Here is a 24,873-nt window from a genome sequence, read left to right on the forward strand (position 1 = left end):
GGCTGGGCGCCAACCTCCTCCCCAGCTGTTTTCAATAAGGCTCCACTTCTGAGGTTGCTGGCAGACCTCTGGAAAGATCTGAACCAACCTCACATAATGTTTTCCATCAAGCCCACAATTAAGTGATATTCTCTTAACTCATGAACTGCACACGAAACCTTTTTCCTGTCACTTCTCAGCTACTCTCCTAAGCAATGTACATGCAGGTCACGCTGGGGTTACAACACTTTTTCAGGGTCACTGGAGACCACAGCCCAGGCTTCCAAAGCAACTACCACTCTTCCTCCTACACAGGATGGAGGGGATGGACATTTGACCTCACTTGTGCACATCATTTCACTTAACAGTCCTGGAAGGTCAGCATTACTATGCTAATTTTACAGGCAAGAAAAATGAATGTCAAAGCAGGTAAGGTAATTTATTTGTAAAAGGTCCCTAAATTCATGCTCTTCTCACTATAGCATTTCAGGGGGAGTAACAGGATCACAGGCAAGAAGGTTCCGGATATCAAAAAGCTATTCCAATACCACCTAGTCTTTTGACAAGATTTTTCACCAGTGCCCCTTCCCCAACCCCCACAGGAGTATTCTTGAGACAATAATTAAGCACCACATCCTTCTTCTGTGACTGAATAAATTAATGACTCCTAGAACAGCCTAAGATGGATCCCACCTCTGTGAGGTCTTCTGAATGCTTCTTGCCTATAGCTTTTGTCACCTTTTGTCACCCACCTTACAGCATTTTATACACCACCCAAAGAACATATGGTTTTGCTCACTCATGGGGTTTACTCATTCACTTACTTGACAAAGGCTTATGGAACAACTTTCCCAGATACTGTGCTTAGATATTTGTAGGAGCTATAAAGACAATTAAGGGCTAGTCTCCACTCAGGGAGTACCTACTCTTACAGGGGAGATAGAGAAGACAAGAGTCTACCCAGCAAGTCTTATACAACAAATGAAAGTTAAGTGAAACTTACATGTTGTACACACCATCAGCTCAATTAGGGTGCATCAGAGCTAATCTTCAATGTTTCATGTCTCACAGGCCGTAGTCTAGTATCTGTTGCGTACCTAGGTTACAGTCAGTCCCAGTAGATGTGGGCCATATCTTAGGAAGCACCCCGTCCATTGGGGGAGGCAGTGCTCACCCCTAAGGGCTCCTTGTCTGGGAACCAATGAAGACATATTGACAAATATACTCTGGATAAGCATATGATTCAAATGGAAAGATTAAAATTAATGAATATGTGGGTCAAGATTTGATGTGTGGAGAAGAAAAGAGAAAAAAAAGAAGAACATATTGTTGTTCAAAACTTGACCCTGTGTGACTGGAGGAGTCTCTGAGCTTGAAACCGTGAGGGCTATTCCATCCCTATCTGGTCAGTGTCTGCCACCAGGACCAGGAAGCCAGCACCTGGAGGTGAAGACGGAGGCCCAGTGAAGGACTCTGGCTCAGAGAAGTTTGGCAGATACAGGGAAGAACCAGACTGGGAGGTGAGGCAGGAAGATGCTGGTGGAAGGACAGGCCACATGGACAGAGTGTGCACGACACAGATGAAGGAGCAGATGGGCCATAAAAATGGGAGCTGTCTCATCCCTTTTCGATGCCAGTGTAAGCTGAAGACTAGCCTTATGGAAAGCACTTGAACTTAAAAATGCCCTAAGCCTTTATTCCACGAATCTCCCTACTATAAACTAAGCTTATAGTAGCCCAGGATATGGAATTGGAAGCTTCACATGCAAAGATGTTCATCAGAATTTAATTTGTAAGAGGAAATATTAAAAATAATCTAAATAACCTCCAGTAGACAAATGACTCAGTAAATGGTAGTATATCAAATTTAATGGAATAAGAACCATTGAAAGTATGTTGACAGTGATTTGAAAAATGAAATGTTGGCACCCTCCTACACTGTTGGTGGGACTGTAAACTGGTGCAGCTGCTCTGGAAAACAGTGTGGAGGTTCCTCAAAAAATTAACAATAGAACATCCTATGACCCAGCAATAGCACTGCTAGGAATTTACCCAAGGAATACAGGAGTGCAGATGCATAAGGGAACATGTACCCCAATGTTCATAGCAGCACTCTCAACAATAGCCAAAACATGGAAAGAGCCTAAATGTCCATCAACTGATGAATGAATCGAGAAGATGTGATTTATCCATACAATGGAATACTATGTGGCAATGAGAAAGAATGAAACCTGGCCATGTGTAGCAACGTGGATGGAGCTCAAGGGTATTATGCTAAGTGAAATAAGTCAGGCAGAGAAAGATACGGTATGTTTTCACTCATATGTGGAACAGGAGAAACTTAACAGAGGACCATGGGGAAGGGAAGGGGAAAAATAGTTAAGGAGAGGGAGGGAGGCAAACCATGAGAGACTCTTGAATACTAAGAACAAACTGAGGGCTGCTGGGGGTGGGGGAGAGAGGAAAATAGATGATGGTCATGGAGGGTTGCACTTGTTGGGATGAGCACTGGGTGTTATATGGAAACCAACTTGACAATAAACTATTAAAAAAAGAAAAGAAAAATGAAATGTTGGGTGAAAAAAGCAGGATACAAAAGAGTATGAGTAATTTTAATTATGACTATAAGTGATTAAGCACTTATTTATATGACATATGCAGCAATGTACTTTCTTTAAACAATGCCACTATATGGGTAGTAGTATTCCTATTTTATAGATAGAAAAGTCACTTCCACAGTAACTAAGCAAACTACTCAAGGTCACAGCTACAAAAGGATGGGACTGAATTCAAAAGCAAGTCTGACCCTTGCCCCTATAAATCCTACAGGTATCCCTACCTTGACAACAAAAGAAACCTCCAGCTTAGCAAAGAAGCACAAGAACTATTAAGCAATATTATAATATAGCAAGGTGGAACAATGAGTACTTTTAAGCTTTTTTTCCATTTTTGCTTTTCTAAATGTTCTTAAATAGCATATTGTATTTTTACTTTAAGACATTCTTAAAGAACGACTTTTAGAGCGGTGTTATGGTAGCCCAGCGATCCTGATCATATTACTGGTATAATGTCTAATCATTTTATTAGGCAACTACTATGTGCTGGCACACTTCTGCTATTGCATCAACCCTTCCTCCCAATCATGCTGTAAAATAGGAATTACTATTCCCAGCTCATCTGTGAAGCTTAGAGAACTAATTAGAAGAAATTCAAACCCAGATCTCCTGGCTGCAAAGGCTATGCTCTTTCTACTCTTCCCACAGCCCCACTGCATGAGGTCTGCGCAAAGGTTTTTACGACCTGACATTTTATGATCATTTGAGGCTTGGCAAACACATGTTTATGAGCACAGGGCTGACCACTTCTTCCTGAAGAAGTCAAGGTGAACTAGGCCTCCCAGAGGCACTGATGGCCTGCAGCCACAGCGTGAGTCGCGTCTACTTCCCGCCACCCCCACATCTTACCTCTGGAACTGGGGACAGGCCACACCTCTCACCTGGCTGGGGGCACTGAGAGGTTCAGGGAGCATGAGCAAATGCAAAACAGAGAGTTCTTAGGGCCACAAAGGGGATGAGGTGAAGAAAAACAGGTGAGCTAGTCTGGGAAAAGGCAAGGCAGATGACCATGGTGAGTTCTGGGGAGGGGAGAGTCATGGGCAGAGGACTGTGACAGAGCCAGGGTCCTCTATTCTTCTGCCCAAATAGCACCTCTCACTGCTTTAAAAATCTAGATCGCTCCCCTTATTTACACAAGGATAAGTACGTACATCCTCACAGGCACATACCATCTGGAGAGCTCCTACTGCTTCTGTCCTGTGCTGGCACCTCCTGAGCAGCTGGTCTACTTTTTTTTTTTTTAATGCTTATGTATTTATTTTGAGTGAGAGCAAGAGGGAGTGAGTGGGGGAGGGGCAGGGAGAGAGGAAGAGAGAGAACCCCGAGTAGGCTCCGCATTGCCAGTGCAGAGCTCAACATGGAGCTTGAATTCACAAACCATGATATCATGACCTGAGCTGAAATCAAGAGTCAGACACTTAGCCGACTGAGTCACCCAGGCACCCTGCAACTGGTTTACTCTTTAAGGACAAAATGGTTCTTGTGCCTGATCATGATTTTTAGGAAGCTTATAGTCAAATTGGTAGCGCATCTCTAGCAACTATACAAACTATAGAGCACTCATTTCTGTGTGCTATTCTTACCCCATATTTTCCCTTTGTTCATTTCTGATCCCTTATGTCCATCCTAGTAGAAGATTCTAACCATTATAAAACTTAATCTTGTATGGGGGTACACCCAGGGGGGTGAAATTAGGTTTGATGTGGAGGGGCAAAAATCTTCTTCTTATGTATAAGGCACATGTTTATATGTTCTGTATCTGTTTATGTACTAAATGTATGTGTGTGTGTGTGTGTGTGTGTGTGTGTGTGTGTGTGTGTGTATAAGCAAATACAGGGTATATCTTTGAGAACCACTGATCTGTATGAGTCAACCATGAGCTTGAGCAGCCCAATCAGTTAAGAGAACACCTTCTCAGGTTGCCTGGGGGTCTCAGTCGATTGAGCATCCGACTTCAATTCAGATCATGATCTCACAGTTCGTGAGTTCGAGGCCCGCATCAGGCCCTCTGCTATCAGTGCAGTCTCCTTTTGGATCCTCTGTCCTCCTTTCTCTCTGAAGCTCCCCAGCTTGTGCTCTCTCTCTCTCTCAAAAACAAACTTTTTTTTTTAAGAGAGAACACCTTCTCAATTGTCAGATACATCATTCCCAGAAGTAAGAGTATACCTCCTCTTCCACTGCCGTGGCCATTCCCACGTGCTCCCCAACATGAAGCGAAACCATGAAGCGAAACCTTCATGGAAGCAGCGATAATCTTTGCTTCCAATGGTCTCCCTTTGGTGGCTTAGAGAATAACCTGTATGGTATGTGGATGTGTTCAGATGCAGGTTTCTTGGTCTTACCCCCTTGGGGTAAAGGTGTGGAAGACTTCAAGTGCCCCAGTGGGTTCTGATGGACCCCTTGTAAGAAATAACTCTACACAGTATCTCCATCAATGACTCAGGCACCCAGATGTCCAGATTTCACCCCAAACTTCAAATAGCCAAACCCTGATGCTGGAAATGAGGGGGTAGAAGTGCGGTGGTGGCTGACCTGAATTTATTATAAAAGAGCTTTGCTCCAACTAAGTCCTTAGTCTAGTGCCAGCATTGGTTATGTGTGTGTGAGGCTGGCCAGCACTGGGCCATTATGTTCACCACTTCCAGAGACCAGTGTCTCCCCTCTCCTTCCTGGACTGAACGCTGGCAGGTTGCCTTGCCCTCTGGTATTCCGTGGGGTGGCATCCGCCACTGAGCGGCCTGGTTGTGGGGGCTGCAGCCCAGGGAACCATTCCCCACAGCCTCAACTTCCCCTCACTCCTCACGGATGATGCAAGACCCACATGACAGGCTGTGGAAAGTATGTTCAGGTGCCCGGCTCCGCTCAGCCCAATGCCTTTTAAATCAGGATCCAGATTTGATTTGCTTTTCCTTGCCTTCCTGGCTCCAACTCTCCCAGGCTCATTTTTTACTCCCCTGTCAGGCTTCCCAGGGCTTGGGGCTGAGCTTGCCAAGTCCTTCACACTTCACAGGCGGCCCTGCCTCCCAAGCCTGTGCCTGCCATCACAAACACCAGCACCCTACAGGCCCCACCTTACTCCCACCGCCTTGGCCTGCCCTAAACCCTGCTGGAGTCTTCTGAGAGGGATGGACTTGCATCTCTTAGGAGTTGCTTAGGGACTCAGTGTGCCACCAGATGAGAAAAAATGAGGCATCATTTCATCCTCACCACCACTCAGACAGCCTTGTCAGGACACAGGTGTCTACTGACTGTCACTGTGCCCCCCCCCCCTTTTCATTTCACTGTGCTCTTGAGCAGGGGCAGGGGACAGAGCACAAAGTTGAAGGAGACCTTGGGTCTGACATACAACATCAGAACTCACTTCTTACCTTCCCAGGCAGCATCCCAGTGTTCAAGGCTGGTGTGTGTGGAGTGGGTATGGAGGGGCAGAGTCACAGCCTCAGCGGTTTGAGAATGTGAATCCCCTGAATGGAGGGAGAGTCTCTTGGTCCTCTCTGTCATATTTTTATCCTTTGTGTACCAGACACCCTACCTGTACCTAATGTTTGCTGAACTGAATTAACCTGTGAACCAGTCACTGGAGTCAGCCTTCCTGAGCGTCAAAGCTTCCTGGAGCAGTGGACACATTAATGAAACCACTAGGTCTCTACCCTAAAGCCTCATTTAAATTTTATTTTGATGGAATCATGGACCATTACAGCAGCAAGAGGCATGAGAGGCATTTGGTCTGACCTCCTCATTCATAGATGAGGAAACTAAAGCTCAGGGGCCAGAGAGAGTTAGAAGCAAGACCCAGGCACCTGAGTGCCAGCCTCCTATGGTCACCCTGGTCCTAAGAGAAGCCAGCCCTCCTACTGTCAGAAGCCAGCTCCCCATGATAACCAGCAAATCGCCAAGCAAAAGTGTTGCAGAGGATGCATTTGGGCATCACCAAGCTGACTATAGTACCCCAGTGTACTTAAATCCATCCTTGTTAGCCACAATCTACTCAAGCCTTACTGAAAACCTACCATGGGCAGAGCACCATCCTAGATGCTGTGGAGAGCACAAAAACAAGGAAGAAATTACCCTCAAGGGGCTCTCATTCCAGTGACAAGCACATAAAGCCAAAGATATACAGTGTGAGAAAGTCTCTGGTGACTCAGAAGGCAGGAGACAATAACTGGCCAGGAGAAGAAGGGCTCCCTCGTAGAAGTGGAATAGAATCTGGATAGTACTCTTGTAGAGTCCAGACTCTAGTGGGAAGATTATGTTTATATATATAATATATAATTCACAATATTACTCATATATGAGAGTATATTCACATAGGAGATATTATTCAGCTATAAAAAAGAAGGAAATCCTGTCATTTGTGAAAACACAGATGGACCCTGAGGGCATTATGCTAATTGAGGTAAGTCAGGCAGAGAAAGACAAATATTATATGACCTCACTTATATGTAGAATCTAAAAATGAGCTCATAGGTACAGAAGACAGACTGGTGGTTGCCAGGGGCAAGGGGCGGGAGGTAGGTTAAATGGGTGAAGGCAAACTTCCAGTTGTAAAATAAGTAAGTCATGGGAGGTAATGTACAGAATGGTGACCATAGTTAGTAATACCATATTATGTATTTGAAAGTTGTTAAGAGAGTAGATCTTAGAAGCTCTTATCACAAGAAAAGCAATCTTGCAACTATGTATGGTGATGGATGTTAACTAATCTTATTGTAGTGATCATTTTGCAAAATACACAAATATTGAATCATTAGGTTGTGTACCTGAAACTAATATGTTATATGTTATTATGCCTTGATTAAACAATAAGACATGATCAGAAGAAAATACAAAGAAACTCCAACACCAAGGTGTTGGAATGGAATAAAATAATAAAATGCTAAAGATGGGAACAACTGTCAAGATTATTTGGTCTAACTCCCAGCCTGATTTGTAGATCCCGCATATGATAATCCTCACAAATGAGGGTCTAGCCTCCTTAAACACTTCCTGTTCTAAACTAACACAGCCTCTGACTCATAGTAAAGTGCTCAATAAACATTACTTAAATGGACCAAATCCAAACACTTGAAGTCTATCATAAATAAAAGTGGAACATTACTTTCATGATGTAAGAGATTAAAATTTAGAAAATCCAGAGGCCAAACAAATCATCTTTCTTTACTGGGCATCTACCAGGGGGTGGGACTGAGGTGTGTTTTTAAAATATTGGCATGTGAAGTAGGGAACACACATAACAGTCTATAAATCAGAACTGCAGATTGCCAAGGGCCTTAATGGACACTGAACTTGTGATCTGATACAAAGGGATCTGAGACTCAGTGAGGTTGAGTGGTTTGTTGAAAGTTTTAAGGCAACTTCAGAGAAATGAGAACCCAAGTCCAGTGTTCTTTCCAAACATGTTATGTTAATCATCTAATTACATTCTAAATTGTAGAGTGCAGAGTATAACCCTTCTAGAACGTGGCAATGGAAAAGAACACAGTGAGCTGGAAGAGGCTTCAGAGAGGAGAAGAAGTCTAATTTTCTGTAACCAAAATTGATAATCCATTAGTTGCAAGACTGCTGATGTCGGGGATCACATTTTATTTTTCTGTGTAGTCCCGGTGTCCAGGGCACAGAGGAAATTCAACGCATGTTAGTCAATTTTTAAGAAAGTAGCATCTTAGTTATGAAGTTAAACTTGGAAGGAGGTTACATATTAGGAGTGTGAACATCTTGTGTCCTACAGAAACTGTACCTATGCTAGGCCATACTGATGTCTCCTATGCCCCTGCACTGATGAATGCCAAACCCGGCACTTCATATCTCACCCCTTGGGCCATCGTGAGCATACAGTTAGAGTAAGAAGAGCTTAATTTGGTCTCTCCGTCTCTCATGGCTCATTTGGCCACAGAACTTTGCTTCCATTTCAAGTCAAGATAATTGGAAACATGTTAAAATAATAGGTGCCGAAAACCCTCCTTAGTAAGGAGACAGATGCATCCAGATGGCACCAGCCTTCTCTATTGCTACCTGACAGGTAAACTACCACTGCGAAAAAAAATACAGACACTTAAAGAACTTACAACAACAAAAATCCTCTTTACATGGTTCCAAATACTCTTCTAGATTTAGGTAGTGATCATGTAGGTGCTTTTATGCGGTGGCGATCAGACTGTGCACAGCGTCTCTTCTCTTTCCACTTTGCATTATTCACACACCCTTCTACTGATGGATGTAGCACCCCAAAATGGCAAGTATACGATTATGTACACCTGCCATATTGATGTGTTCATTTAATCATCTCCTTTTGATCACAAACCAGTCCCTCTTTTGGTATTTTAAGTAGTGCTCTAAACATCTTTTTACCAGCTACTTTTTTCCTTCTCCTTTAAGAGTTAGATTATGGTGTCAAAAGTAGAATTCTTGGCAAAACATATTAATGGTTTGATTGTCTCTGTAACATTCTCCAAGTCTGAGCCCCAGAAAGGCTAAACCAACCACTGTTCCCAGCAAAGGAAACCTTCGCTTGTTTCCTCATAGGCCAACAGTGAGCTGTTGGCAGCTTTTACGTTGCTGGGTTTTCAGGTACATACATACTTTGATAGCCACTTGTTTAACTGCTCGGGTACATACATAATTTGATAGCCACTTGTTTACTCACAGTGCTATGCAATGTATTTTGATGCAGTGCTATATAGTTTTCCACAACCAGGCTTTACCTATGTTTCTTTTTTCGTTTATTTTTGGAGCACTTGGGTGGCTCAATCGGCTGTGAGCATCCGACTTTGACTCAGGTCATGATCTCACCGCTCATAAGTTCAAGCCCTGCGTCGGGCTCTATACTGACAGAGCCTTATTCAGATTATGTGTCTCTATCTCTCTCTGCCCTTCCCTCCACCTCAAAAAATAAACATTAAATTTTTAAAAATTTTTAAAAAATAAAAAATATTTACTTTTGAGAGAGAGACAGAATGCGAGTGGGAGAGGGTCAGAGAGAGGGAGACACAGAATCTGAAGCAGGCTCCAGGCTCTGAACTGTCAGCACAGAGCCTGACACGGGGCTCAAACCCACGAACTGTGAGATCGTGACCTGAGCCAAAGTCGGATGCTTAACTGACTGAGCCACCCAGGCGCCCCTACCTATGTTTCTTTTGATATAAACTGTGTATTCAGCTTTGACCATTTATTAAGTGAAATCTGTACAGTGAGCTCAAATAAATATACCTAGGCAATTTCATTGTGCTTTTTAGACACATCAGAAGTAATTTCTGTCTATTGTTTAAAAATTCAAGCAACATGAACATATATAAGGTAAAAGGTGAAAGTTGAGTGCAAAACGTTTTCTTTCCCTTTTGCTCTTTCCCCTCCCTGCAATAGTAACACTTTCCAGATATAACCACTGAGGTTATAGGTCTTTCCCTTACCAGTTTTGTGTTGACTGTTAGATCTTCTATTGGACATTGAGGATGAGATCACACAATCAGATGCCTATGGAGTCTGGTCAGGACACACCAGCACAGGGAGTAGGTGGGGACAAGAAGTGTCACGAGGCACCCTCCCTGTCTACCTTTTGCTCTCCCACTATTAACATGAACATGACCAGGGAAAAGCAAAGTCACAAATGGCAGCAGACTCTTGTCCACATGCTGTGAGATGGCTAGGAATGGGGAGAACTGTAGCAACCTGGCCAAGACACCCTTAGATGCAGGCAGTAGCACCCACTGCCCAAGTGCTGCTATGTGGAAGCATTGCGAAGTCCTACTTTTTGAGCAAAGGCATTCAGAAATGAGTTGGATGTGTAAGTTTTCCATTTGTAAATCTTAGCTCAAAGTCTTTGAGAACGCCGCTGGCCAAACACAAAAGGTCTGTGTGCCAAATGTGGCCAATTGGCTGACCAGTTTTGACTTCTGTTATTATGGTTTTAAGTCACATACTCAAACTTATTTGTTGTTTTTTTTTAATGTTTATTTATTTTTGAGAGAGAGAGAGAAAGAGAGAGAGTGTGAGCAGGGGAGGGGCAGAGAGAGAGGTGGACACAGTATCTGAAGCAGGCTCCAGGCTCTGAGCTATCAGCACAGAGCCCGATGTGGGGCTCGAACTCAAGAACTGCAAGATCATGACCTCAGCCAAAGTCAGTTGCTTAACTGACTGAGCCACCCAGGCATCCCTCAAACTTATTTTTTGATCTGTCTGCTTTAGATGGTATATCTTCACTTCTCACTCTGTAAGTCAGATGAAGCCATTAGTGTCTTTAGAGTTTTTTCTTTCTCTCTTTTCCTGCCCCTAACTTAGTCACAATTCCTTTACTTCTGGCTTCACAGAGCTCAGAGAATTTGCTTTCTGTTCTGTGACTATAACTAATACTTTCTAGCTTTGTCTATGGGTTGATTTTAAAAACAGGACAATTTTCTTGATAACAATATTCTATTGTATATATATTTTCTTCAAACATCTGGTGGCCATGAATGAACTATTCACAATCTATAACTGAAGAACTAGTTTCCAATGCAGGTAGCTGGCATGGGTTTTCCATTCCTTGGGTATAGTCTTGTCTCTCCAAATGAGGGCCCTGACTGCGAGCTCAGTGCACCTGACTGAGCACACCTACTGGCAGGCTTTACTTAGAAAGTTCGGACATGGAGCAACTAGACAGCACATCCAGCCATTTCACTTGTGAGCAAAGTAAAAAGACATTCTTCTGAGGTACTAATATCCAAACTAAGAGCTCTTGTTTTCCCTGTATGGATAGTAAGTAAACTTCCTTGAATCACCCTGACCTCTGTCCTACAGCCCACTCCAAGTCTCCCCATGCTTTCACCCCACACACGTGGCTCTCATTGCCGCAGCCTCGCCCCTCATCTGCTATGGCAGGCAGTGCTGATACAGCCTTCCATGCAGTCCTGAGAAAATCTCTGACCCATTCACATTCCCACCCCTGTTCTCAGTACAGCTCAGAATTCATTCTCTTTTTAACCCTATCTGTTCATTTCAATGGCATATTTGGGGGGAGGAGAAGTCAGTACGTCTGTTCAGTTTGACATTTTGAACCAGAAGTGGCTACGTGCTGACAAGTGGCTACTTGTCCCATTCTGCTGCCCCTCCGTGGAACATACACCATAGGAACTCTGAAACACCCCTCCCTGGCAGCCCTCCACCAGCCTCCTTGCCATGAGAATTTCTGAGCCAGGAAAAATTTCCAGAATTTCTGAAATGGACAGCCAGGGAACCTTTAGGAGCACATTCAAGTTTGCCAGAGAGCAAGATTACCATTCTTCAGTGAAAATGGAAGACAAAGATTCTTTCAAGAGACTACATTTTTCTTCGAATGAATCTTATACCCTGAGTAAATGCTCAAGAATTTAATGTCTTATCTCTACTGTAAATGGAACAATTATTTATATTTATTTACTTATTTAGGAACAACTATTTTTAAGGCATCTTCTGGCTCTGGGTCTCTGGTTTATGGGAACTGAGTTAAATGTAAGAGTGGTCTCGACCAGCACTGTCTAACAGCACTTTCTGCAATGACAGAAACGTTTAATAATCTGTGTGGCCCAACATGGTAGCTATTAGCTCCGCATGCATACTGAGCACTTAAAATGTGATTGGTGTGGCTGAGAAACTGAATTTTAAATTGTATTTACTTTTAATTAATCTTAACCTAAACTGAAATAGCCACATATGGCTAGTGGTCACCCTACTGGATAATATCGCTCTAGACCTTAGGCAACTCATTCTCACTGAGGAAGCAAAAGACAATAAACAATAACTGATAAAATTGTAAACTGATAAAAGTAAAAAATGAATCATACATGTGAGTATTATAGGAATTCAGAGAAGGGAGCAATCAAGTGTTAGAAAGTTCACGTTTAGATCTATGAGGTAGATCTACGTGCCAATGTGAAAAATAAATGCCAAAAGATGTTAAGTAAAAAGACCAAGCTGCAGATCGGTATGTGTACATGGGCCCATTGGTAAATATAAAAGCAAATGCAGATACACACTTCTATTTGCATAGAACGTTTCTGGAAGGATGCCCTAACTGCTGACAGTGGTTACTTCGGAGAACAGAAGGGTCAAGGCAAAGAACTTGCTTACATTGTTCAAATTTTTGTTTCACAAACAGTTTAACAATTAAGCCATTTTTTTCTCTATAACAAGGTTATAAGCAGAGATATGATTAACAAATAATACATTTTTAAAAGGCCAAAGTAGACAACTCTTTCCTGTGGTTATTACTCACAAATGATTTTATGTGATTACTGGGAATATTCCACATCCTATGGCCACAGTTCTTCTGTACTTTAATAAAATGCTTTACAAAGAAAGCATACTTAAGGGTAGTAGCCTGAATGAGGCAGAATTTAATTTGGACCCCTATTCTGGATGAGATGGAGAAGAGAAGGAAGGGTATTTTTTTTAATGTTTATTTATTTTGAGAGGGAGAGAGAGAAAAATAGTGAGTAGGGGAGGGGCAGAGAAAGGGAGACAGAGAATCCCAAGCAGCCTCCCAAGTGCAGAGTCTGACACATCAGGGCTTGAACCCACAAACTGTGAGATCCTGACCTGAGCTGAAACCAAGAGCCTGACACTTAACTGACTGAGCCACCCAGGTGCCCCAAGAAAGGGGATTCTTGATAAAGGCACAGGCTGAGGAAAGGAAAGGAGCAGATAAGGAGGGGTGTGGGTGAACAGTGAGGGGTCTAGGAGGCTGGACAGAGACTGGGATGGGATAAGGAGAGATCAGACCCTATAAGAAGCATGAGACCAAATCCCTATGAACTTGACTGGCAAGACATCTAAAGTCTAAGGCCCCACCAACGTGGTTCTTGGGGGAACCAAACATTTGCTGAGCACCCATCACGTGCCAGGCATTGTGCTACTCCTGGGGCTCAACGATGAATACGAAACAGTCACTGAGTTCAAGAAGCCATATGAGACACGTGACAGGGATGGCATCACATAGTGTGAGATTTAGACCCAAAAGTACTGCCTCCATCACTTACTGAAATCACCATAACAAGTTTTATAATTGCTCCAAGCTCTTCCTCTATTAAAAATAAATGGGGATAAGTCGACCCTACCACGAGGATGAAATGGCTAAGATTACATGCCTGGCCCCACAGGGTATCAGCAAATATTACTTCCCTTCCTCTCATACTCTGGCCCATTCCTAACCCCAGATTGACAGGGAAGATAACATACTTCTCTTATTTACCCTTTCTCCACAAAAGTGAAAGCAGAACGAAGTCCCAGTTTTGTGTGCTGTGGGCTGGGCGAGAAGGGCTAGGGCTGGCTATGTTAGGAGGAGGGAGGGAGGAGAGCGGACAGTGCTGGAGACCTAGGAGCTGGTGGCGAAGGCCGTTAAGGCCATGCTGAACAGCTGCACACAAGGCTCAGGGGCACGCAGCAGGGGTGCAAGCACAGACCTGTACTGTGGAAGGACAAACTGGAAGCACAGGGGTCAGAAAGCGGGAAACAGGTTTCCAAGCCACTGCAAGCCAAGCCTCTCAATTCCTATAGTACAGGCAATTTGTTGAACTATTTCAAGCCTCTAATTATACACTGTCATATCCTACTGTTTCATATACGCACATTTGTCTCCAGAACTACAGCAAGATTCCTGAGGATAGAAAGCACAGAACAAAGCAGGTACTTCCGTCAAATCTCTCCAAATGGTTAAGCACTTCTGAGTTAGGAGTGAACTGCAGTCCAGCAAGGACTCTATTAGGTATTTACCCAAGGGATACAAAGATACAGATTCGAAGGGATACACGTACCCCAATGTTTACAGCAGCATTATCAACAATAGCCAAACTATGGTGAGACCCCAAATGTCCACTGGCTGATGAATGGATAAAGAAGACATGGTGTGTGTGTATACACACACATACACACACACACACACACACACACACATTCACAATGATATATTACTCAGCCATCACAAAGAATGAGGTCTCGGGGTACCTGGGTGGCTCAGTCAGTTAAGTGTCCAACTTCAGCTCAGGTCATGATTTCACAGTTCATGAGTTCAAGCCATGTATCAGGCTCAGCTGGCAGCTCAGAGCCTGGAGCCTGCTTCGGTTTCTGTGTCTCCTCTCTTTCTGCCCCTCCCCTGCTTGTGCTCTCTCTCTCTCTCTCTCTCTCTCGCTCTTTCAAAAATAAATAAACATCAAAAAAAAAAAAAGAATGAAATCTTGCTATTCGTAGTGACGTGGATGGAACTAGAAGGTATTATACACAGTGAAATAAGTCAATCAGAGAAAGACAAACACCACATGATTTCACCCATATGTGGACTTTAAGAAACAAAACGGATGAAATCTATAGGAGGGGAGAAAAAAGAGAAGAAAGGGAAACAAACTACACGAGACGCTGAACTATAGAGAACAAGCTGAGGATTGATGGCGGGAGGTGGGTGGGGGATGGGCTAGGTGAGTGATGGGTATAAGGAGGACACTTGTTGGTGTTGTACCTAAGTGATGAATCACTGACTTCTACTCCCGAAACCAACATTGCATTATATGTTAACTAACTAAAATTTAAATTAAAACAAACAAACAAAAAAGAAGTAAACTGAAGTTGTTAGTGCAGACTGGATACTATCATTGGCTAAAGTTCTCCGTTCCCTTCCTCCACCCTCCACAACTTAAATATAAACATGCCTTGACGAGGCCAGGCTGGCTGGTCATTTGGAAGCCCACTTCAGTAAACACACAGACCCTCAGTCTGGACGGAAGCCTCACTTGAGCCGGACTTCTCAAGAGGCACTAAAGTATCAGCTCATTTGAATCACAGCACAGCCAGGGCCTATCACCATGTTTGCTTTTTCTGATAAGAATGAATTCCATGGCAGAGGGGAAGAAATCTCCAGTAATTTCAGTGTATTTCTCCACCATAGGGCTCCTTTCACGTGTTTCCCCAACTCTGTGTTGGGGGAAGCGGCCCGTCGGCAACTTGAGCTGCCCGTACGGGCAACAGGACGGCTGGAAGGGTTCCCGTCTGCCCCGGGCCCTGGTGGGGCCCTGGCTATGTGCCCAAGGAGGCCCCCATGCCTGGGCTCCGGGAGGTGCTCACGGCCAGCGGCAGTCGGCATACTACCGTTCTCTCCCTCACGGCAGCCTACGTCCCCCCACGCACGTGGGCGGACGACAGAGCCCCACATCTGAGCTACGTCCACTGTCTTGTTCCCCCAAGCAAGCAGCTTTCCCTTGACCACCGGACTCAGGGCCAGCTGGCCCTCTCACCGGAAGAGACCTACACAGGTGTTGGAGTGGGTTCAGGGACATGGGACAGAGAACCCTGGGTGCCTGGGTGCCCAGAACATGGGGGATGGTGTGGCTCCAGGGGGCACCTCCGTGGGGCAGACAGAAGCCCTGCTGTGAGGTGAGGGTACAGCCAGATGAAAGAGCAGGGGTTTCTAGAATGTGGGCCCATTGCCTGGATCTAAAGGTAGTACTGATGAGATAGAGATCCAAAGCTTTACCAGTTCCTGAAAATAGAGTCTCCAGTTGATAGAGCCAAGAAAATTTTTTAAAAGGTAGGAAATTCTGGCTTACTCAATAGACCCTGATTGAATCGTGGTTTTCTATAATGATATTATAGAAAATGTCATTAACAGTTAAATGATGTTAACTTACCTCCTAACTCCTTATGGCTGACTTCCTCTCATAGATCCTAGACCCTGTCAGTTCAGGCTAAAGGCTACAGCCAGGAAGGAATAAATTCTTCTAGAATGCTGTTAACTGCAAGGCCATCTTCAACTCAGATAAGGTAGTCTTATCACTACTGGTCAATTTGGTAAGGATCTAAAGAGGTTTTTTCCCCTTTTGTATTGCAATATAATTGACATACAACATTGTGTTAGTTTCAGGTATACAACTCAGTGAATGGATATAAGTATATATTGTGAAATGATCACCACAGTAAATTTACTTAACATCCATCATGACACATGGTTATAATTTTTTTTTCTTATGAAGAACTTTTTCTTATGAGAACTTTTAAGATCTACTCTCTTAGCAACTTTCAAATATGCAATACAGTATTGTCAACCGTAGTCACCATGCTGTATGTGACAAATCCATGACTTATTTATTTTATAACTGTAACTTTGCACCTTTCTGCCTCTACCCATTTTGCCCCCCACCCCCCAGCTCTGGCAACCACCAATCTGTTCTCTGTATCTATGAGTTTGGTGGGATTTTTTTCTTTTTTTTTTTTAGATTACACATGTAAGAGAGATCATACACTATTTGTCTTTCTCTGTATGATCTGAAGGAGTTTTTTACTTCTTCTCTGTGCTATGTCTTCTTATTTATTCCCATCAGTTAAAGAGACAGTATCCCCACATGCATCATTGAGTGTTTATCAGTTAGGAATATGTTTCTGTAAAATTTCCTGTGGGAATAACCACAGCCAAAGATCCTTTCTAAGGACATGTTTAAGCCTTAGGATTTCTTGTCTTTTAGTTTCTGGTCATTATGCTCCTCCACCGCTGTACCCCCAACTTATGCCCACCCCAACCAGCTCTCAGTGTTCTAATTTGTTGCCTCATGGTTTTAATATGGCTTCTGAGCACCAGCATTCAAGGTGGGAAGCAGAGAAAGGGTGGAACATGAGAGCACCAGTGACTTTTTTTTTTGTTTAAATCAGAGAATAATAATAATAATAATAATAATATGGCACCTGGGTGGCTCAGTTGGTTAAGCATCTGACTCTTGATTTTTGGTTCAGGCCATGATCTCGTGGTTGTGAAATCAAGCCCCACTTTGGGTTCTGCACTGGGCATGGAGCTTGCTTGGGATTCTCTCTCCCTCTTCCTCTGCCCCTCCCCTGCTCTGGTGCACACATATGCACCTCTCTCTCAAAATAATAATAATAATAATATAAACCTGTTAAAAAAGGAAGGAAGGATGGATGGATGGAAGGAGGGAGGGAGGGAGGGAGGGAGAGAGGAAGGAAGGAAGGAAGGAAGGAAGGAAGGAAGGAAGGAAGGAAGAAAGAAAGAAAGAAAGAAAGAAAGAAAGAAAGAAAGAAAGAAAGAAAGAAAGAAAAGCAAGAGCTTTCCCAGAAGTTACTAGCCAACTTCAGCCACAATGTGTCACTGAGCCACCTCTAGCTGCAAAGGTAGCCTATAAAATAGCTTCTAGAGGAGAAAAGGTCAAGGGCAAAGGGAATTGGTAATGGGTTATGTGTTGGCTGCCCAAAGGGTCAGCTATAAAGTGCAAAAGCCCTAATGGATATGAGGTACTAAGATCCACAAAGCTCAACATCTCAGTTTGGAGCTTCTCAGAAAAAGACATAAGCCAAAGGAGCACCTATAGTCCCACCTCATGTCAGCCAAATCTTCTTAATAGAAAGAGGGGCTTTACTGGAGGAAAGAGTTCATTAAACCCATGGCCTAAAGCTAAGTATAATAAGGAAGTGAGGGCAGGGCAGCAACAATTTTCTCTCAGGAATACAACCAAAAAGTATAAGTTTGAACCAACTTCTAATTACCAGCTTCAGAAGGCAGCAGGAAGCAAACCTTTATAACTTTCTCACATCCTGCCTTCCTCACATCACTGTGTTTCCCTGAAGTGATGGAAGCATCCTTGTGCCCTGCTCCAAGGAAGCTGGGACATCCCAACACCCTCCACACCAGGCTTTAGGACTCGCAACTTAAGGACTAGCAACTTTAAAAGAGGAGGGAATGGATGGAGCTCCTGAGGACTGCTGCGAGGAGGGAGGGGGAGGGGGGCTCATGCCTGCTGCGATGGGCACCAGCCTGGGCCTGAGAAGGAGCTTAATTTTAAAAAGCCACTCACTCATAAGAGATTCTGCCAGAGCCATGGTACGGGAAGAGCAGAGACCCTGAGGTGACTGCGACAGACACCAGGATGGGTTTGTGCAGAATGGGCATCTAGAATAGGATACGCCCTAGCACCTGGAGGGAGGGAGCCACCCCAGGCAGGGTCAAGTGGCTGCATCAGTGAAGGGTAACATGGCCTAGAGGTAGAGAACCACTGACTACACTCAGTGGGTAACCCTGTTTGGAGCTAACTAGCAACTCTTGCTCAAAGCCCACACCACCTGGGCCCACACCACCTTACTTCCCCCTTTTCTGAGGGCATCAGGTCAATAACACTCCCTGTTCGACTGCACCTCTGCTGGCAAAACAACCAGCATCCTCATTCTGTAATCTTTTGATGTGGCTCTTCCCTAATGCAAAACGTCCCTCTGTGCCCTTTGCTATGGTGATTGCACACACTAGCAGCACACTAGTTTCAGAGTGCTTTCTATGACAGCCTCTCCCTCTGCATTTGCATTTGCAAGCTCTCAGAGGGAGCCAGACACTACATCTAAGGTCTCTCTGGAACTGTCTTCCTTCTGTGTCCACTATCTACCACATGCTGCTGAGGTGCTATTCTGTGTTGATTCCAGGCAGGTTGGAAGGGGTAAAGTAGCTCTGCAGGCTGACTTTTAAGGAACGCATTCATTCTGACACATAATCCACATGTAATCTAGAAAGTCGACTTTCAGGGCACCTGGGTGGCTCAGTGAGTTAAGCATCCAACTTCGGTTCAGGTTGTGATCTCGTGGTTCATGGGTTCAAGCCCCACATCAGGCTCTGTGCGGACAGCCTGGAGCCTGGAGCCTGGAGCCTGCTTCGGATTCTGTGTCTTCCTCTCTCTCTGCCCCTCCCCTACTCACACATTTCCTCTCTCAAAAATAAACATAAAAAATTTTTAAATAAAAAGAAAGTCAACTTTCATCAATATTAGCAAAATAAAAATTTCAAATAGAGAATGTTGTACTCTAAGAATACTGCAGTCCACATTGTGAATGCATTAAATCCACTGAATTGTTTACTTCATGATGGTTGAATTTATGCTGCATGAATTTCACCTCACTTAAAAAGAAACTGCTGTATTACTACACTTGTTAACTTTATGAAGGGGTTTTACCATTTTCTTCCTCAACTCATTTTCTTTCCACACCCCTGTAGGCTAGTTGTTTCTTCCCAGATAGGGAGACCTAGGTCCACGGAAGGTATGAAGCCAGCCGGAGGATGACCAAGCAACAAAGAACTCAGTGCACTGATTCCTGGGCCAGCGCTCATTCTACAAAGGCTCCAAATCAAGTAACTCAAGGGCATGGTTCCTTCACGAACTTCAAAGGCAACACAGGGAGAGAAGCATCACCATACTCTAGAGGAAGCTCAGTCCTCTCTTCCTTTCCATGTCTGCCTGAATTTGAGAAGGAGTTTACCTCTCAGAGGCAGTAGGGCAGGAGGGTGGGTATCGGAGATGAAATCAGTTTGCTAAGCCATTTTTCAAGTTCATTTTTTTATATTTTATTTTTGAAATATAAAGCCAGTGTTTTAGAGCACATTCACAAAGTGGAACAGTCACCATCACTATCTAACTGCAGAGCATCTCCATCATCTCCAACAGAAACCCTCTACCTGTCAGCAGTCCTTCCCCACTCCTCCTGGCCCCCTGCGACCACAGATCTATGACAGGTTTGCCTATTCTGGACATCTCATACCCACTAGAGCATTCACTATGTGGTCTTTTTGTGCCTGACTTATCTCACTTAGCATAATCTTCTCAGTGTGCAGCCACATTGCAGCATGTATCAGTACGCCACTCCTTTTCATGGCTTTAAGCCATTTCTAAATCTCCAGGGATTCCTCTGTTGCTTCTTTCCTTCCAGCTGTGGGAATGCGAGAACCATGGTCAGGGCAACAGAAAAGAGCCCTCGTTCCAGCAGGGGCCCAGAAAGAAGAAACAGAACCCTCTGCAGCATCACCAACATTCCCCCACCATCTTCTTCAGGGGGAAGGTCAGATCCACTGGCAAACAGTCTTAACCACAGATCACTGCAGAGCGTCCATCACAGAGCAGCCTGCACACTCTCCAGATGGCGAGGGCCATCCTGCACGAGGCCAGACCTGATGCTTAAATAAAGGCAAGGTCCAGTGTCATCTGGGATGAGTGATGCACTTGACCTCTTCCCACAACCACATAAGGAGCCTGCCCTTAAACTGTAGATTTATAACTCAACCTATGAATTTCTCATCCCCTCAGCTGTCTTTTGCTCAATCAAAGCCTTCTAGCCTCTAAATATTTCCTGGGGTAGATCCCCCATGTTTAACCCCAGGACAAATATTCCTTGCAAACATCCCTGACTTCCACGTGTATCTCCTTGTCAAGTTGATGATCTGACTTCCTGGTGGCCTGAGCCACTCACTACAGGTCCCTTCACTTAGGCATCATAACCTCAGTATTCTCACAGCTACTCTTCAATGTCTTCATCTTCTTTTTCTCCTTTCTAGTACAAGGTGGGCAAGGAATCACCACGCCCATTTGCAAAAGAAGAAATGGAGGCCCAGTAAGAACCAGAGACCAATATTCATTAGCAAAAGGGGACCAAACTGATAAGGGGTCTTCTCTTCCATCCCACTGTTCTGGACATGCCAAGAAGATACACGAGAGGGCTAGTTAATGAAATACTCCTTTGAGGGAGAAAGCGAAAGAAAAACTACAGTCCATTCTCAATTGTCCAGATTTGAGGACACATATTTAACCTCAAGCTGTGTGGTTCCTGCCACCAGCCCATGTCATCTTCTATAAGTAGGTAGCACATAACGTAATGACCTACATTAACAGCAAAACATACCAGTGCCACTTCCCTCCCCCGAGTTGTCCAACACAGACCAAAGTCAATCATAAACAAAAAGAAGCTGGGCAAACTGAAATATATTCACTTTACATGTGGGTCCAAAGAAAACCTGGCCTTCCGCCAGGTCCAGCCCGAGGAAAGGGCTTGAGAAGCAGAGATGATGACCCTGCCCCATCTCCCCTCCAGCCTCCCCTCCAGCCATGCTTCTTACCCTCCCTTCAAACTTGGCGGTGGTTCCTTCTCTGATGCAGAGGTTCCGAGGGGGCACAATGAAAGCAGGGGCCTCGGTCAGGGGCATGGAACCGACTCTCGAGTGATCGACGCTGACAGAGGTTTTGGAAACCGGTGTTGAGGCAGCCAGCTTCACATCCCCCATGGTCTGCAAATAGGAAGGAAGACCAGGTCAGATGAGACAAAGTATAGCCCCTCGTCCCTATGCGTGGCCAGCATTCCCAGTGAACCCGTGGGGCATTCCCAGTGAGCCCATGGGGCCCCTGTGTGATGGGTTCTGTGGGGAGCAGATGCCCTGCTAGGTGAGGGTCTGCCTAGAGCTCCTCTCTGGGAATGAGAAGCTCTGTGTCCTCCACATGCACGGCTGCCAGGGTAAGTCCCAGCCTGCCCCAGACACCAGCACCAGGACCACATGCTGGGCTCCTCAGAACCCAATGGATTACTTCTAGGAAAGGGGCAGGTAGGACAAGAAAGGAGAGACCAGCTGACCTCAGCATTTCTACAACGCACATCTAAAGTCAGTATTTAATAGGCACTGGCTCCTCAGGATCATCAAGTACATCAGGCACTCACGGCAGAAAGTAAAAGCTGCTTTTGCATGAACCATGAGAGCTCACAGGCTAAAGAAAAATAGGATCCATATTCCCAGAAAGGAAAAAGTTGGAGTTAAAACGGCAAGAATCCCGGCTGAGGTGAAGTGAGGTGAGGCGAAAGTGAACAGATGAGTGGAGAGAAGGAAGCACATCTTTTTTTTTTTTTTAATCCTTTTAATGTTTTATTTATTTTTGAGAGAGAGATAGAGACAGCATAAGCAGGGGAGGGTCAGAGAGAGAGAGGGAGACAGAATCTGAAGCAGGCTCCAGGCTCTGAGCTAGCTGTCAGCACAGAGCCCGATGCGGGGCTTGAACCCACAAACTATGAGATCATGACCTGAGCTGAAGTCAGACGCTTAACCGACTGAGCCACCCAGGCGCCCCAAGAAGGAAGTGCATCTAAGGACATCTCACATCTAGGGACTAGATTGTGGAAAGCCTCGAAGGTCACAGAGCATTAGAGAAGGGAGCATTCTACAATTATTCAGGCAAATCCCTCCGTTTATAACCGAGCCCGGAGAGGGTAAGCCACTAGCCCAAAGAGACAAAGCAACATGATGGCATCACTGGCAAGAATACCTCAGGCTTCTGGCTCCTGGCAGAGGGCGGACAGGATGTAGATGGGGACTCGCGGGTTAGCAGGACAAAGGGACTTCCTTAGTGGAACTAGTAACAGGTGTGACTCTGAGTTCTTGGTGGTAAGCAGCAGAAGCAGACTTTGGGGGTCTCATAAGTAGAGAGGGGATTTGTTGGAAAGATGGGGAGGGGGAGCCCCCAAATCCACAGGAAAGACTGGAGGACAAGGCTGGGAAAACAGGGTGCAGTTGAGAAGAAGCTAGGTTTGCTTGTGACAGGGCACATCCCCTGCTTGATGAACCAAGCTTTCTCTTTTGCTGGTAAGGTATTACCTTTGCAAACAACATCTTTTCCAAATGATAAGATTCACAGGCTCATGGCAGCAGATGACAACAGAAGCAAAACTTACATAGCACTTACTATCTGTCAGGAACTATGCTAAGCACCTTTAAATAATAGCTCATTGGCTCCTCACAACAACACTATGGGGCAGATCATCTTATCATCCCCATTTTATGGATAAGAAACTGAGGCACAGTGAGATTAAGAAATATGCCCACGGTCATGGCATTTAGGAGGGGCCAGAATTGGCACTGGAACCCAGGAGTCTGGTGCCAGGGCTCCTACTCTTAACCACTGACCCCCTTGTCTCCTGGAAGCAGTCAGAGTTGGCTGCTGGAAAGAGGGTCTGAGGTTGGGATAAGAAGCAAAAAAGCAGACAGCTGCTAGCATATACATATAAAATTAAGATTTCTCTGCATGTCAAACAAATGTCCATCGACTGATGAGTAGATAAAGATGTGGTTTATACAGACAATGGACTACTACTCAGCAATGAAAAACAATGAAATCTTGCCATTTGCAACAACACAGGTGGAACTATAGTGTATTATTCTTTTTTTAATTTTTTAATTTTTTAATCTTTTATTTATGTCTAAGAGAGAGAGAGAGACAGTGTGAGCAAGGGAGGGGCAGAGAGAGAGGGAGACACAGAATCTGAAACAGGCTCCAGGCTCTGAGCTGGCAGTCAGCACGGAGCCCGATGAGGAGCTCGAATCCACGAACCGTGAGATCATGACCTGAGCCGAAGTCAGAGGCTTAACTGACTGAGCCACCCAGGCGCCCCTATAGTGTATTATTCTTAGTGAAATAGAGAAAGACAGATTCATATGATTTCACTCACATGTGGAATTTGAGAAACTCAACAGATGAACACAAGGGAAGGGAAGGAAAAATAAGATAAAAACAGAGAGGGAGGCAAACCATAAGAGACTCTTAAGTACAGAGAACAAACTGAGGGTTGCTGGAGGGGAAGTCGGTGGGGGGATGGGTTAAATGGGTGATGAGCATTAACAAGGGCACTTTTCAGGATGAGCACTGGGCATCATATGTAAGAGATGAATCACTGGGTTCTACTCCTGAAGCCAAGACTACACTATATGTTAACCGACTTGAATTTAAATTAAAACAAACAAAAAGCATACCATCAACAACATTAAAAGATGGATGATAGTCTGGGAACAAGTGTTTGCAACAAAAACAAAGGACTGGAAAACTTTACATCTGAGAAGAAAACAGCTCAACACATAAATGGGCAGAGGCTATGACGTGGGTGGCTCACTGAAGACAGCTGAATGACCACTGAACAAATGGACATTGCCTGGTCTCAGTAAGAAGGCAAGACTGCAAATTACGAACAACATATTTTATCAGCAAAACTAAAAAGCAACCAATGGAATGGGAGAAGATATTTGCAAACGACATATCAGATAAAGGGTTAGTATCCAAAATCTATAAATAACTTATCAAACTCAACACCCAAAAAAACGAATAAATCCAGTGAAGAAATGGGCTAAAGACAGGCACCTGAGTGGCTCAGTCGGTTAAGTGACTGATTTCAGTTCAGGTCATGAACTCGCTGTTCATGAGTTTGAGCCCCAGGTTCGAGCCTGCTTCAGATTCTGTCTCCCTCTCTCTCTATTCCTCCCCAGCTCATACTCTGTCTCTCAAAGGTAAATAAAGATTTAAAAAAAGAAAGAAATGGCCTAAAGACATGAACAGACACTTCTCCAAAGAAGACATCCAGATGGCCAGCAGACACATGAAATGATGCTCAACATCACTCATCTTCAGGGAAATACAAATCAAAACCACAATGAGATACCACCTCACACCTGTCAGAGTGGCTAAAATCAACAAGCCAGGCAACAACAGATGCTGGCGAG

At 44.4% G+C, this 24,873-nt stretch overlaps 1 protein-coding gene across 7 annotated transcripts in view; it reads right to left on the reverse strand.

The window, feature by feature from the left end:
- The window catches only part of MYLK (myosin light chain kinase), a 179,625-nt gene extending 157,998 nt beyond the window's left edge, over positions 1–21,627 (reverse strand). For 6 of the 7 annotated variants that reach the window (XM_039240633.1, XM_039240628.1, XM_039240632.1 and 3 more), the window contains exon 1: positions 21,460–21,624. In XM_039240633.1, the coding sequence (XP_039096564.1) occupies positions 21,460–21,624 (165 nt within the window). Of the gene's footprint in view, positions 1–21,459 lie in introns of all 7 variants that reach the window. The other variant, XM_039240627.1, reaches the window with a different exon arrangement.
- Positions 21,628–24,873: the final 3,246 nt, after the last annotated feature.

Source organism: Hyaena hyaena, unplaced genomic scaffold, assembly GCF_003009895.1.
Source record: "Hyaena hyaena isolate Hyena2069 unplaced genomic scaffold, ASM300989v1 scaffold_180, whole genome shotgun sequence".
In the NCBI taxonomy this organism is placed as follows: Eukaryota; Metazoa; Chordata; class Mammalia; order Carnivora; family Hyaenidae; genus Hyaena; species Hyaena hyaena.